Below are 17102 nucleotides of genomic sequence, written 5' to 3'. Positions count from 1 at the left end.
CTTTTTCTCTCTTTTGTTTTCTCGGCTAAACACGACTAATGAGACAAAAAATCAAGTTAAGGGTTTTCCTAACCCAAAACGCAGGGTTTAACTTAACTCGTCCGCAGAAAACCAACCTTGCATCGACCGATGCAATCCCTAACCCGGGATTTCGGTTCGCGTATGTTACACCCAGAACTCGACACTTCAGATCTGATTGCTGAGAATTCTCTTACTATTATGGGGGAGACTGACAAATCCCTCTGTCCAAAGGCTATACGCTCTGTTTCCTTTCCTCACTAACAGGTTTCATCTTACTCTAAGAGAAAAAGCTACAGGTTCGGACTTGGGTAGAGGCTGCTTCCAATTCAAATTTGAACAAGAGGAAGACCTGCAAAAAGTTCTTGACAACAGACCATATCAATTTGCCCAATGGATGGTCATTCTCCAGAAGTGGGAACCGGTGATCTCTGACACCTTCCCGTCTCTAATCCCGTTCTGGATAGAAGTCCAAGGCCTACCAAAACATTTATGGCAGAGAGAAATGCTGCAAACCATTGGAGACGAGTTAGGAGAAGTTATGAAGATCGATATAACAAGTGCGAGTGTTAAAATTAAAGTCCTGGTTAACGGCCTCCAACCTTTAATCAAAAAGACTGTGGTTGAATTTGCGGATGGCAATGAAGCTCTGGTCCACCTGGAGTACAAAAATCTGAAAACTCACTGCACTCACTGCCAAAGACTAACCCACAATGAGAGAACGTGCCCGGGTCTCCAAGGAAAAGAGCCGGAACCCCTTTAACTCAGCCACTCCCGGCTGCCAACCCTACAAAAGTACAAAGAAACTATTATACACCGGAAGACAACTTCAGAGCTCCCTCACAATCAAGATCGCTCGACAACCCAGTAGCGAGCTTTGGTAACAGAACTAACAGAGGAAGAACTAATCACCTCTCGTCCTCCCAAACCAGAACACTTGTGTCACAGAGCTACCACTCGGGAAGTAAGAGGAAATATATCGAAAAAGAGCCTATAGAAAGCAGTGGCCACAGGTCAAGATCTTATGAGCCAAGGGCTTATACACATAGAAGATCCCCCCAAGGTCAGCAGATCTTCACAGAAGAGAAACCTCAAGAAAAGCCACCCGCTTCTCCCACGGATCTCAATCCCACTCCCTTCAATGGCGAGAGAAGTAAACCCCAAGAGAATTAAACTGGTCTGAGTCATCTGAAACCCCCAGAACCAGAAGACCCCCTTTAGAGCGAATCCCAATCCAGGATGCACCGTCACCTGGCCCCACCGCTATACCTACATTTGAGGAGGTTATGGGAGAACTTAGATAAGTTACCATCCAATACACTACCTGTGCGGACCCGACTAAATGTCTGGCAAGGAAGCATAGAGTCATTCAGGGGGAGAACAAAGGGATGATGATAGAAACCGCATCAGGAATCATTGCGGCAGCTACGCAAGCAAGCACTCCTCCCCTGATACAACTACCTGAACCTCGGGGTACCCTAGAGCTGTCTCCAGACCTTCCCCCACATCCTGTTGATATCAATACACAAGCAACCTCAACAAGAAAGAAAAGAGGTTGCCTCTCTCTGAACAAAACTGCAAATAGAAGCCCTTTAAACCTAAGGGGAGCAAAACCTAGCAAAAGAAACAAGGCTCCAAATCAAAGTTCCCCCAAAAGACGTCATACCTCTGGAAGATTGAGCCAGTCAAGAGTCCCAACTGCATCATCAAACACCATTGCTCAAGTGGAAGCAGGTGATCTCTCCAGACACGGGGCTGGACCTTCATCCTCTCGAGATCCACCCCAGGCTACCATCATTCCGGCTATTGTGAAGCCCACACGGGATTTTCACAAAGGCCCATCCTTAAAAATAGCAAGATGGAATTGTTGTGGGCTGGGGAACCCCACAACAATCCGGCATTTAAAGGAGATAAACCGACAGGTCTCTCCAGATATTATGTTCCTCATGGAAACAAAAAACCCAGATAACACTGTTCTCACAACCACTCAGCCTTTAGGATTCACTAAGATGCAACTTGTTTCACCCCACAGCATAAGAGGGGGATGTTTAGCTCTGCTATGGCAAGAACATATTGAGATCCAAGTGCTATCCGCTACCCAAAACTTCATAGACACTCGAGTTAGGGCTGAAGGACGAAGCTTCTTTGCAACCTTTATCTATGCAGAACCTAATAAAACAAAGAGAAAAGGTATTTGGGATCAGATCTCAGCCATAGGACAAACCAGATCAGAAGCATGGTTCTTAACAGGAGAATTTAATGATATTGTTGACTCATTTGCGAAGTCTGGAGGACCAGTACGCCCTGAAGGTTCTTTCATCGATCTCAGAACCTTCATGTCGGAATGTGATCTCTTTGACTTACGTCACTCAGGCAACTTTCTATCGTGGAGGGGTAAGAGACACGACCACCTGGTTTTCTGCCAACTGGACCAAGCAATGTCCAACAGTGAATGAGCAACTTATTACCCATCTGGTAGAAGCGACTACTTGCGCTTCGAAGGCTCTGATCACAGACCACTCATCACCTACTTCGACCTTAAAAGGAAAAAAGGCAAAGGACTATTTCGCTATGATAGGAGATTGAGATCAAATGAGGGAGTCTCCAAGTTGGTTGAGGATAATTGGGATCCTCCGACGAATGAAGAGGTAGACCAGAAAATAAGTAGAGTCAGACGAGCCTCAATTGCTTGGTCCATAGAAAAGCACACCAATAGCCAACAGAGAATAAACGAGTGTAAGGCAAAATTGGACCTAACCATGAATGGTGCATATACGACTCAAGAGATACTTACCAAGATTACAGAGGATCTAGCTAAGGCCTATGGTGAGGAAGAGGAATTCTGGAAACAAAGAAGCCGCCAACTCTGGCTCACCCTGGGGGATAGAAACTCAGGTTATTTCCACGCTATTACCAAAAGGGAGAAGAACTGTCAACAAATTTGATATTCTAGAAGATGACATGGGACAAGCACATTATGAAGAAAACAAAGTCCTCAAAGTCATCTTGGAATACTATCAAACCTTGTTCACTTCCGATGGTGGCGACGGTTGCATGGTCTGTATTCTCAGAAGCTCTACATCCATGTATATCCGATGAGACAAATGAAAAGCTTATTGCCATACCTTCCAAAGCTGAAATCAAACAGACATGTTTTTCCAGACATCCTGATAAAGCCCCAGGGCCAGATGGATTCTCAGCAAGTTTCTTCCAATCAAACTGGACCACAGTTGAAACCCAAATTACACAGGAGATGCAAAGCTTCTTCACTTCTGGGATCCTACCAAAAAAGATAAATGAGACTCATGTCAGAATCATACCAAAGATATAGAGCCTTAAAACTATGAAGGACTATAGGCCAATTGCCCTTTGCTCGGTCTACTACAAAATCATAGCAAAGATACTTACTAAGAGACTCCAGCCAGTTCTCCCAAACCTGATCTGAAAACCAGTCAGCTTTCGTGCCAAAGAGAGCAATTGCAGACAATGTACTAATCACACATGAAATGCTGCACTGCCTACATACATCAAAATCAAAAAAGAAAGTGTTAATGTCAGTCAAAACTGATATGACAAAGGCATACGACCGTGTGGAATTGGGATTCATCAGGATGGTAATGGAAAGAATGGGATTCCACTCCCTATGGATAAATTGGATTATGCAGTGTATCACCACCGTAACCTATTCTTACCTCCTGAATGAAGCAGCGAAGGGATCAGTAGTTCCTCAACGTGGCATCAGACAAGGTGACCATATCTCACCTTTCATCTTCATACTCTGCAGTGAGGTCCTCTCAAGACTATGCCTTAAAGCGTAATATGATGGTAAACTGACTAGTATCAAAGTGGGAAAAGAAAGCCCTAGAATCAACCACCTTCTGTTTGTGGACGACACCATGTTCTTCTGACACTGAGGAATGTGCTACCCTCCTTGACATTCTGCACAAATATGAAATCGCATCGGGACAAAGGATTAACCCACATAAATCAACAATCACCTTTTCTGCAAAAATTGATGTTGCTGTTAGAGCAAGAGTGAAAAGCCAACTGGGAATCCAAAAAGAGGGAGGGCTGGAAAAGTACCTGGGACTACCTGAACTCTTTGGAAGGAAAAAGAGGGATCTCTTCACCAGTATAGTGGACAAAATACGACAAAAAGCTTGCAGCTGGTCCTCACGTTTCCTATCGTCTGCTGGAAAGCTAGTCATGTTCAAATCGGTGCTTGCTGCGATGCCAACATACACCATGTCATGTTTCAAGATCCCAAATTCCCTCTGCAAGCGGATATAATCCGTTCTAACAAGATTCTGGTGGGACAAGAGTGCGGCAAAAAAGAGTATGTCGTGGATATCTTGGAAGAATCTGACTAAATCAAAAGACAACGGGGGACTTGGGTTCAGAGATATCCATTGCTTCAGTGATGCTCTTCTGGCCAAAGTAAATATGCGGATTTTAACTAACCCCTCATGCCTGCTTGCACGAACTCTGGTGGGCAAATATTGCCACAACACGTCCTTTCTAGAATGCCAACCACCAAGCTCCACCTCCAATGGCTGGCGAGGGATCTGTATTGGCAGAGACCTCATTAAGCAACACTTAGGCAAGGTGATATGTACTGGAAACAAAACCTCCCTTTGGTATGAACCTTTGATCTCTCCAGTCACCCCTATAGGACCACTGTCGGAAGGATCCCAACATCTCCTTGTGTCCAATCTTCTCCTCCCCCCAGGGGAATGGGATCTTCCTCTAATACGACAACTTCTTCCGATGTATAAACAGGAGATTTTACAGCTCCGACCCAGTAAACTAGGCGCCCCTGATTCATATGTTTGGCTCCCAACGAAGACTGGAGAATACTCGGTTAAGTAAGGCTATCACACGAGGTTAGGTGCAGAATCAAACCATAACCTGCAAACACAACTAAATGAGGGCTTCAATTGGAAAAGAGAGATTTGGGACCTAAAAACGTCACCCAAAACTAAGTTTTTCCTATGGAAAGCTATGAGTGGAGCCTTACCTCTAGGATCAGAGTTGATACACCGAAACATCAATCCGACGGCACAATGTTCCTTTTTGTGGAGAGGAGGAAACAGCTCTATACCTTTTTCTCAAATGCTCGTTTGCCAAACAGATCTGGGAATTTTCCCCTTTCAAGAACCCACCTGATCCAAACCGTCTACCCTCCTTCCGAGCACTTGTGGAACTCACCAAAAGCCTCACTTGCCTTCCCCCTAATGGACTCAGCCAAGGACCTCTTTTACCCTGGATCGTGTGGTCAATCTGGATCGCCAGAAACAAAAGAATCTTCACGGAGTACATCTCCAACCAATCGAAGTCCAATCGCAAGCCATTTCTGCGGCGCGAGAATGGAATTAGCACAACTGAGCACCCCCAAGCCCCAAACAATGAAGATCCAACCCCCTGCTCGTAGATCTAACATAGATATGATCATTTGCAATACTGACGCTGCCTGGAATGGCGATCAACACACTGCAGGGTTGGGATGATTTATCTCTGCCGATAGAAGATACTCCTCCCAAGGATCTGTATACGCTCCACACACACGATCTCCATTGGTTGCAGAAGCTTCGGCCATCCTACATGCTATCCAAGCCGCACTGGATCTAGGCTTTTCTAGTCTCCACATCGCTTCTGATGCTAAGCAAGTAATAGAAGCCATAAACTCGGAGTCTCCTTCCAAGGAACTCCACAGGATGCATCACGACATCCTCTCTCTATCTTAAAATTTTCAGAAAATCTGTTTCTATTTCGTTTCTCGGACCCTTAATAGAGAAGCTGATGCGATTGCAAAGCTCGTTCTAAACCGTAGTACTGTAAACCCGGTTTAGTTTAATAAAAATCACCTTTTGAACAAAAAAAAAAATTGGCCAATCTAGCCGGTTTAGATTATCGGACTTGGAAGTTTCCGTGTTTTTTTGTAGTTTACAATTTTTTCATATCTACCATTCTCTCCCTATATTTTAGTTATTTACATTATCCTCCCCACTATTTTTTTATGATTCACATAACAGAACACCCATGTGGATTCTCATCACTAAACAACTCAGATGCATGCATGTGACCATAAGGATCTGCGTAACCTTGGTGGTTCATATATGGTGGCAGTGGTGCTTCTTGTCCATACCCTTGACCGTAACCTTGGTTTGCATATGATTCGTGTACGTATCCTTGGTTTGTATACGGTTCTTGTACATACGATTGAGACGATTGGCCTTGCACCATCTAATGCTGTTGTTGACCATATACTTGTCCTGGTGGGTAGTAATAGGCTGTGGAGGATAACTGTAACCGTTATACTCCGATTTCTTCACATCCACCATAGCACCACCGTCTCCTCTGATGGCAACTTCTTTGTTCTTTTCAACGCCACCGTCGACTTTCTTTTCTCCGACATCTTTAATAATCTCTTTCTTTTCACCAGCAGCTTTGTCCTTCTTCTCACCACCAGCTAGAGCTGCCACAGGTGGTGATCCGTCGTCTTTTTTCGCTGAAATAAATTTGACGGTGTGTTTAAGATTCTCGTTAAGATAAGGAGTGAGCTGTTTCACGTTAATAATCCCCTTAACTATAACCAAATCCGTGGCGCTATCAATGGAGACTGAATTCACCCCTTTAAATAAAAAAATTCAAAGATAAATTATTTAAATAAAAAATAAGTAAATTAATAGAATAATTAAGCTAAGAGATTAGGCTAACCCCTTTTTAGTGGACCATATAATATTTTTTCTTGAATTTTGTTAAAGTCAATTTTTTAGATCCACAATTATGATAATCCATGAATTCACCTTCTTTCTGTTAATTTAAAAGAAAAATATTTATTATGTACAAACATTAAATTTTTGAAAAAGGCACAAACATTATATTATTATTCAAGAAAAATAGAATTAAAATTTAAATCTATTTGTAAAAATAAAGAAATCCAAGATTTTAGAATACTACCATAATTGTTTTATGAATAGATACCACCATAATTTTTCTGCAACTATAATCATTACAAAAAACATTAGCAACAATATTATTTTAGAAAATTAAAGATTCGAGTTAGCAAAAATTAATATCTGAATTTCATTATATTCAATTTTGTAGATCAACAACTATGATCAATGATCATCCATGAATTCAACTGAAACAAAAAAAAAATTATGTATTAGGTTACATATAAATAGAAGTCTAATTTAAATATATTTGTAAAGAAATTATAATAGGCTACTTCACCGATTTGATTTTTTTGCTTGCTTCATCAACTCGTTCGTCCAATCTTTTGTTTTTGATATACAACAAAACACCAATTGTCTGTGACAGGTAAACCTAAAACACAATCAAACAATACAAAATCAATAAAACTTTTGATAAGATTCAATATAATAATTAAAAATTATAGTAGCATGAAATTTAATTCAAGCAAAGCATATTAATAGTACATCAACATGAAAAAAATAATCAAAATCATACAATAGTAAAGCTTATTCATTAGAACCAAAATAATACAAAAAAAAAAATATTCTCAAAACTATATGTTTCGCTTAATGAATCCGACTTCTACTGTTTTGGCTGAGCTTCTATATATATATCTTATAAGGAAAATTGTCATAATTATCTTTACCATTTTAATATTTTTAAAAATATAAATTTTCTTTAAATGAATATTCGTAATATATTCTAATATTTATCTTCCATTTTTTAAAGAGAGATATTGCATAAATATATTAGATTTTCGATTTTGTAAAATAAATTTTGTTTTTAATTTATTTTTCGTTTTTTTTTTAAAGAAAACTTACAAAAATGATAAAAATGTCCAGAATTGATTTTTATTAATGGCAAAAGAGTAGTCTCAGGTCAAAGGATGAATGTGGTGCGTTTCTGCAACCTAAATAGTCAAAAAAGCTTGTCCGAAATATTTTAAAGGGCAATTTTCATTAAGAGCAAGGGAAGTCATTTTTTGTGAGATTGCTTGTGAGCTCTTTCGACTACTCCTATAATAGATTAGATAATTAGTTTGGTGGTTTAGAGTATTAGTTAGGAGTGGAGACTTCAGTTTAAGTTTTGGTTCGGTTTGTTCGTTTTGGTAAAACTCTAACCAAAGTTGACCAAAGTTAGTTTGGTTTGGTTTGTGTTCAGGTCGGATTATCTTCGGTTCGATTTAGTTTGATTTGATTTTAGTTTGGTTCTGTTTTAATTTGGTTTACGAATCAATTAATGTAACAAAATAAATTTGATTATGGTTTTTTTTTTTTTGACAACAAAATGATCAGCTTATATTAGCCAATTGGTAGGAAAATTGTTTACAAACAAAACAGGATGCGGAGATATACGCGCTTGGCATGCCAAAGAATTTGCACTTACATTTGCACTTCTTGAAACTAGAGATAAAGAGAAAGAAGAAAACTCCTCCTTGTCTACCTTGATATCCTCGAGATAAGTCTTAAAAGCCGGCCAGTCTTGAGGTAATAACACCATCTTCACCAAGTCTGAACAATCTGAGTAAAAACGCCACCTCCCTATAGTCATGTCCAATCATGCAACGCATAGCCCAAACAAAATCTTTGACTTCAGCATGTAGTGGGGAAAGACTTTGACGGAAATTGGCAGCTCCCATGGACATCAACATTTCATTAGGGGATGAACACACCCATCCTGCACCCGCGAAAGCGTCACCTGCTTTCCATGATCCATCAACGAAACACCGATAACCTGAAAAAAGAGTAGGAAGGTGGCTTGTAGACCCCCATACTTGAGGACTAGAAGCGTTAGGTAGAGGGAAAGATCCCTCAACCTCATCTTCAGCTTGTGCTTGCAACCATGAAGACGCCTCACCGACCGCTAACTTTACAACCTCCTCCGGCTTCTCCATTTGATTCTCAAAAACTTGAGCATTTCTTGCTTTCCATATATACCACATGAGCCAAGGAAAAGAAAACACCTGAGCCCCCGGATTGGAAGAACCCAAAAAATGATCCACATTGGCATACACATAATCCGTTGGAAAGGAAACTGATCCGATAGACACATGAGCTAATGCCCATGTCTGCCGAGCTGGTGGACTCCGGAAGATGGCATGATTAACGGATTCCTCATCTGCCCCACATCGTGCACAAACCGAATCACATGCAATCCCCCATCGCCGCAAATTTGCCGAGACCGAGATGCATCCTGACAAAACCTGCCACATGAAATGCTTAATCTTTGGGGGACATGGCACCCCCCCCCCCCAAAACCCCGCCAGGAGGGGAGTAATATCTGGCCCATACCGAGGAACCTGAGAAGCCCTTATTTTCACAGCCCGTTCCGTAGCATATCCTGATTTTACTGTATACTTCCCAGATATTGTAAAATGCCAGCCTAGTGTATCCTCCAACTGAGAACTATCCAATGGCAAAGCCCCTATCAAGGCAACATCTTCCGAATCAAAATGTTCATGGAGCACATCCAGACGCCATGAATTTGTTTGGCGATCGATTAAGTGAGAGATTTTTAAAGAAGGGTCCTTAAAAGGCCCCTTACTCAAAGCTGGTCTTAAGGATTGAGCTGGTATCCATGGATCATTCCATATAGAAATGGACTCTCCGGAGCCAACTCGTATAATCAGTCATTTATTTACCAAAGATCTAGCTGAGACAATACTCCGCCACCCATAAGATGGAGAGTAAGATCGTATCAGTTCCATAGGATTCGAATTTCGATAATACCTTCCCTTGAAAACCCGAGCAAACAGAGAATCAGGGGCCTCAATCAGCCGCCATAACTGTTTCGCCAACAAAGCTGAGTTAAAGTCATCGACATTCCGAAACTCCAGCCCACCTAATTGTTTACTACCACATAACTTCTCCCAAGCTAACCAATGCAAACCCCGAGACTGACCCGAACTCCACCAAAAATTTGCCACAACACTAATAAGTTTGGATGTGACAGTTTTTGGCAGACGAAAGCACGACATGACAAATGTTGGTACCGCAGTGGCAACGAACTTTATCATAACCTCTTTGCCCCCTTTTGAAAGCTGTTTCACCGTCCACCCATTTGATTATGGTTTTATAATAGTTAATTAATCAAATAAGTTAGAAAAAATTAAAAAATTAAAATTCATATCTAATATAAATATTAAATCTATATTTTATATTTAGTTAATTTTATTAGAAAAATTAAAATAATGTAAAATGGAAACCAAATGCAAGTGGTAAAGATAAGATCATATGTTTGTAATTTTAATAATACTAGATTCAGACCCGCACGTATGTGCGGGATTAATTTCAAAAACTAAGTTTGCTATTAGATTTATAATATATTACATATATGTGGAGTTATGTTTGTAGACATTATTTTTTTAGGAATGTTAACATTCATATAACCGAACTCATACCAGGTAAGTACTCGATTTGTTTATAATTTGGTTTAGACTAAAAAAGTGATCAGTTTGTCTTTTATTATACGTAAAGATAATTACATTCAAAAAACAATAAGAAATAGACGGTACATCTATTTCAGGACAGAAAATAAACAAAAGTAGTATATCCCGTCCCATATATGATTTTTCATCTCATAACTGTGGTTATAATAATAATCTACACATTTCAAATTATATATTTTAGCTTATCAGATAAGGAAATAAGTAAGTGTTTTGGATCACATATGTGTGGGTATGTGGGTTTTATTTGTAGATATATTTAGTTGTGTAAGATCTATAACATAAAATTATATTAGTTTGCTCTAAAAGTGTGAGAATGAAATAATAATCCTTTGACCATTGAATTTATTAGAATCGTAGCAGTAATGATATTAATCTACAAAAACTATTTTTAACTGTTTAAAATTATTATTTTTTCCACTTATAAACTAAAATCGGCAAAAGTTTCAACATTGTATATATTTTGAATTAATATTTTGGAAATCGATAATATTTTAATTTTTTGAGATACTGATGAATCTAGAATCCAAAATTTATATAAAGGATATAATATTTTATAAAATAGGAAATTGTGGTTAAATTATATACTACAAATATAGTAACTGTTTTCATAATTGGAAAAAAAAATATAATTAAAAATTCATTTTTTTGTTTTAATCTATTAATTATAATCAGAATTAATTAGTACTTTTGTTAAACTTTTTTTTTTGAAATAAAAAATAAATGATGATTTTTATGGAACATATTAAATTAGATGGCCTTTGACCTTTGACCCTGCATAAACACAACCAAATTATTAGCTAATTTTAAAACCATTTAAAATTAACAACAATTAGAATCATAATGTTTGTGTATTACATACCTATGAGTTTGATTCCCAAGTCCAAAATATCGAACCAATGTTTGTCATCTACAAAAACAAAGCACACAAATTAATTATACACAAAACCACCTTCAAACTCAATACTAACTACAAAATTACACCATTTTTTAACAAAAATAATTACAGCTCGATGAGTTGCTTTGAGGATCCATGTTCTATGAACAACTCTTCCTGCTCTTCTTAATATCCTGATAATATTTTTTGATGATTTAATAAAGGGAAATCAATTTATAAACTCTTCTAATCAAAGGGTGTGTCATCCTAAATGAAGATCAAACTTAACATAATATAAAATCCACAGTCAACAAACTAAGTAATATTCAAAAGTAAATAGATCAAAGTACCATAATTTTTAAGAGATACTAACACACAAGGTGGAGAAACAATTGTATCCCTGCTCCATTCGAACGTTGATCCATTCGAACACTGAAATCAAGAATAATAATAAAATTCAAAATTAGATTCTACATCAGTTAGCAAATAGAACAAAAAAATATATGTGCTATCGAAATTGAACACTAAAAAAGGATAATCTAGGATTTAAACACAAATACTTCATTATATATATAAGAAAATGGTATGACATAAGTTAAATATCTGTTTGTGATTTTTTATTTATTGTTAAGATATTTTTTTCCCAAAACATTGTATAAATTTCCTAATTGTTCGTCATATTTAGTAGATCTGCTATTTAACTAAACATTAAATATTCCATAATTTTTTTTAAAATAATTTATTTTTATCTATAAGCTGAATATATTTTTGAAATACTTTTTTATTGATCATTTTGAAATCAATAGAAAAGAACATATTCCGGTTATAAATATTTTTCATTGGTTATTGTCATCTTGTTTGTAATTATTGTTTTAATTCATAAAAGTAATTTTAGTTTTTTTGAACAAATCTAATTAAGTAACGTTATTTATTTTCATTTTGGATAATCCAAAATTTTTTTCTTTAATTAACCACATTATTTATGTTAACAAATTAATCTGGACTATTTCTTACTCAATTAAATAGTTATCATTATATTAAAATTAAATAGTTGTTTCCAGAAATATTTCAAAATATATTAAAAATTAAATATATTTACATATATGTAATTTCGGATTTAAGAGTCCAATTTTTATGGCAACAAATTTAAATTCTTTCCGTAAATAATAGGTAATTATTATTATTTTTAATTTAATTTCCATAAACATTAGATAATTATTAACTTGTTGATTGGATATTTCTATAAACAGATTGACGTCTATTCAATTTCCATAAACAGATTGATGTCTATTAAATATCAATATGTTTGGATACATGATTTATAAATATCTTTATTCTGTTTTCAATGGCATTTGATGTAATAATCTCTTAATCTATGTCTACTTATTAAAAATGCTTCCCTTTTAATAGTATAGATTATTAATTAATTTAAGAAATATATTGGGTTACTGGTTCAAACCAAACCGAACCGAATCATTTGGATTGAGAAGAAACATAACCGGAATACTTGGAGTGTAGGATTGGGTTTGGTTTGGGTCAGTTTGAGTTTGGTTGGTTCAGTTTGGTTTGGTTCGGTTCGGTTTAAATGTCCATCCCTAGTATTAGTATAATACTTATCAGGTTACCTTTTCCTAGTAAGATTATTCCCTAGAATCCAAAATACTTTTCTTCAACAATTTCTTTCACATAAGTGAAAGAGAAAAAAAAATATTAAAAAAAAATTCAACGCTTTCTCAAATCGAGGATCCTAGACGTAACCAACGCTCTCTTAACCACTTCACTAGGACAATAAATCAATTAATTTGTCTTACTGTATTTTTTTTCTTAACCAATCATTAAATTAAATTAAAGAGAACTCCAAGATTGGTTGCCCAAACAGGAGGATAAGAGTTTACAAAAAAAAAATTCAGAAATTAAAGATCTCAAAGAACGAGAAAGACAATCTGCCCTTATATTAGACTCACGTGGAATCTTAGAAAGGGAGAAGGAAGGGAAAGATAATCTGAGCAGAGAGAAATCATCCAACAGATTTGAAAAACTGGGTCAATCATCATCCGGTTACCGTATTGTATATACCTATATAAACTCGCATGGTTAGATCAGCCGGTAAATGATACTTGGCGTTTGTAAACGACTATTAAGTTACGGTTTCGAATCTAACAAAAATTTAAAGATTAAGTATTTTTTTCAACCTAAAAAATGAGGTATTTGACGTCCAAATAAAAAATAAATAAAATATTTTTTGTTTTTTTCGCTAAAATTAAAGCTCCGATTAGTGAAGGCTTTTAAGTCTTTAAAAACATTTAAAAGTCTTAAAAGTATTTTATTTGCCAATCAGGCTTTTATAACTTTCTATTTTTTAAGTTTCAAAAGCCACTTTAGTTTTTTTTCTTCTTTATTTCTTTTTCTTTTTTAAAGCTTCAAAATGATAATGTCAAACCAACAATATTTTTTAAAAAATTCTTCCTCCATCATAATTAAAAATTCGATATAAATTTATATATGTTTTTGCAAAAACCATTTTTTATAGATTAGATATCAGCATTTTTTGTCTTTTCTTTTGACATCCACATCTCTTCACAAATTTATTATTTTTATCATCACCTGTGTATTTTCTTAAAATTTTGTTATTAATAAAATTACAGTCACAAAGATGATAGTTTATTTTTTTGTAAGGTAGATAAGGAGCAATGTGGAGCTATCTTGGATATCCTAAATAATTATGAGGCTGCTTTGGGGCAGCAAATCAATTTTGCAAAATCCTCAATTCAGTTTGGTCATACAGTGGATGAGGCGGTCAGGACAAAGATGCAGGGGGTTCTTGGGATTACAAACGTGGGTCGTATGGGCTAATACCTTGGGTTACCAAAGAGTCTTGGTGTTTATATAACGAAGGTCTTCTATTTTGTTCGAGATAGACTGCAAAGTCAGAGAAATGGTTGGACGGCAAAGTTGCTTTCCAAAGGGGGGAAGGAGGTGATGATTAACTCAGTTGCAATAGCTGTACCGATGTTTATGATGTCTTGTTTTCGGTAACCGAAAATGGTCACCACTAAACTATCTAGTGCAATAACAAATTTTTGGTGGAGTGCTAATGGTTAGTCCGGAGGTATGCATTGGCTGGCTTGAGATAAATTATGTTGTAGTAAGCAGATGGGCGGTCTGGAGTTCAGGAACGTTGATGCATTTTATTCGATCGTATTGGCTAAACAATTATGGCGACTAATTGAAGCTCCGAACTCACTGTTTGTCAGGGTTTTCGAGGGTATAAATTATCGCAATTCAAACCCAATGGAACCTATGAGGTCAAACTCTCCATCGTATGGCTGGCGGAGTATTGTGTCTGCTAGATCTTTGGTAATCCATTTCTATATGGACTGATCCCTCGAATCTAGCTCAATCCCTGAGACCAGATTTTAGTAGGGGTCCATTTAAGGACCCTGCTATACAAATCTCTCATTTAATTGATCATCAACCTAATTCATGGCGTATGGATATGCTCCAAGAGCATTTTGGCTTTTTCTTGGCTTATGTGGTATATTTGGAAAGCAAGGAATGAACGTGTTTTCGACAATATGGCTGAGCGGTCGAACGTGATTGTGCAGGTAGCGGAAGATGAGGCGCTAGCATGGCAGAAGGCTCAGGTGGAGGGTGAGGATGAGAATCTCCCATCAACGCCTTTAGGGTCCAACCCTCCAAGGAGGATGGGAGGAGCTCCCGGCCCCTTCCCATGAGCTACTTAGGTCATCAGTGTTTAGTCGATGGCTCATGGCGAGCGGGTGATAAGTTTGCAGGCGCAGGTTGGTATTGTACTTCTTTTGAGGATCCTTTGTCAATTATGGGATCCTCCAATTTCCGGTGTAGCCTCTCCCCCTTACATGCTGAAATAGAAGCTTTCATTTGGGCTATGCGGTGCATGATCGGACACGATTTTTGGAATGTGGCTTTCTTTACAGACTGTTCAGACTTGGTGATGATGGTATCTTTTCCTCTAGACTGGCCGGTATTCTCAACATACCTCGACGCTATCAAGATCAACATGGAGGAGTTTTCTTCTTTCTCTTTATCTTTTGTTTTTCGAAATGATAATGTAAATGCGGATTTCTTGGTACGCCACCCGTGTACATCTTCACATAATATTTTATTTGTAAACAATTTTTCATACAATTAGCTCGTTTGAGCTAATTTTTTATTGTCAAAAAAAAAATTACAATCACAACTTTTAAAGTTTTTTTTTAACAATTAGATTTTAACAGTTAAAGTATCTACACTCTACATCCAAATTATAGACAACCATATTTTTACAGTCAAAATCTTTACAGTCACAAATAACAATCATTACCAATCAGAGCCTAAATCACTTGTTATAATTCTTTAAATTTGTTCTTACGAAATTTTTCTTGCAAATCTTCAAAAAAATCCTATAAAACCTTTAATAAATTGTTTAGAGAAATTAAAATGAGAAACCGTTGAGTTGGAAAATGTTCAAAAGGCGGAAGACGTAAAAAATGCTCAAGAAACAAAGTTCAATATACGTCCAAATGACCATTTTACTCCCCAAGTATTTGTAATTGACACTTTTATTCCCCAACTTATACGTGAACACATTAATCCCTTAATTTATATTTGATTTAACAATATTAGACGAGAAAACAATCAACGTTAATTAATTAACGGAGACGTTAAGAAGTCGACAAAAACCTAATGAACTCATAAACCTAGGGTTCTTAAGCGATTAAAGAACTGAGATAAGAGAGATTGAGATCGATTTCATATATCTTAAAGAGAAAATCATGACTACAAAAAGGCGTAAACTTCAAATTCGAAGAGAACCACAAGCCCAAATCGTAGCCGAAGTTGCAGGGAAGAGAGTTGAAGCCGACATTGTAGACGAGAGAGTAGAGGCCGAAGTTGAAGACGACATAGTAGAATCTCATTATTCAAGTGTTGACAAAGATGATTGTCCAGTTATCGTCGAAGACAGCCGAGGATATACATAGGTGGATCTATGTTTTGCTGGAAATGAAGAGGAAAAAGATGATGAGCTCGTCGATGTTGTAATCTGCAACAACTTAGAAGACCATTTTGGGTCTGATGCATGTGAAGATGCAACAAATGGTAATGATTCTGATGATAGTGGGGATGACATTTGGGACGACGAGAAGATTCTGGATCCATTATCTGATGATGACGAAGAGGAAGCTGAGAGACCATTCACTCATGAAGATCGACCTGATGATTATTTAGCATTGTATAAGACATTCAACAATGCATATGAATTCAAGTATGCACTCCTCAGGTATTTTCTAAAAACTCAATACGATATCAGAATGTATAAGTCATCATCTAACAGGCTTGGGGCAAAGTGCACACAACACATCAAAGATAATTGTCCATGGAAAGTGTATTGTTCTTTTGAGAAGAGGAAAAAAAATCTTATGATAAATCTCTATCAGAATGAGCATGTTTGTGTAAGATCTGGTCACACAAAGTTGTTAAAAAGTGGAACCATTTCATAACTGTATGAGGAAAGGCTGCGAGTGAACCCTAAGATTAAATCTCAGGAGATGGTAGATGAAATCAAAAGAGAGTATAATATGATAGTTAGTGTGCATCAGTGTAGGAGAGCTAAGAAGCTGTTGAAACTTAAAAGAAGGGCCAGCCATGAATCCCATTTTGCTAGAATATGGGATTATCAAGAAGAGATACGTACCTCTAATGATGGTTCAACTATGGAGATTGTGACGGTTCCTGGGCCAGTTCCTGGTAGCTTGCAAAGATTTT

The 17102-nt window shown here is 37.0% G+C and overlaps 1 protein-coding gene, 1 long non-coding RNA gene and 1 pseudogene across 2 annotated transcripts; 1 reads left to right on the top strand and 2 right to left on the bottom strand.

Moving 5' to 3' along the window:
• Positions 1-415: 415 nt before the first annotated feature.
• On the top strand, positions 416-781 carry LOC147944636 (uncharacterized protein At4g02000-like). The gene has a single exon (XM_087512667.1). It carries the CDS (start codon positions 416-418, stop codon positions 779-781), a length of 366 nt encoding a protein of 121 aa, XP_087368793.1.
• Positions 782-6039: 5258 nt separating this feature from the next.
• LOC147944635 (heavy metal-associated isoprenylated plant protein 6-like) lies at positions 6040-9629 on the bottom strand (annotated as a pseudogene).
• Positions 9630-10993: 1364 nt separating this feature from the next.
• On the bottom strand, positions 10994-11844 carry LOC147944634 (uncharacterized). The gene is made up of 4 exons (XR_015558581.1): positions 11669-11844; positions 11449-11512; positions 11304-11351; positions 10994-11215 (listed from the first exon to the last, which is right to left on the bottom strand). It is a non-coding gene; the product is annotated as an uncharacterized LOC147944634 (long non-coding RNA).
• Positions 11845-17102: the final 5258 nt, after the last annotated feature.

This window comes from Camelina sativa, chromosome 5 (assembly GCF_030686135.1).
Source record: "Camelina sativa cultivar CO46 ecotype springtype chromosome 5, ASM3068613v1".
Taxonomy (NCBI): domain Eukaryota; kingdom Viridiplantae; phylum Streptophyta; class Magnoliopsida; order Brassicales; family Brassicaceae; genus Camelina; species Camelina sativa.
Note: the sequence above shows the minus strand (reverse complement) of the source record. Positions and strands in the feature narration are given on the sequence as shown.

Bases quoted from the DNA above. Each gene is read 5' to 3' on its own strand.
- LOC147944636 (XM_087512667.1), top strand. From the start codon at position 416: ATGGTCATTCTCCAGAAGTGGGAACCGGTGATCTCTGACACCTTCCCG.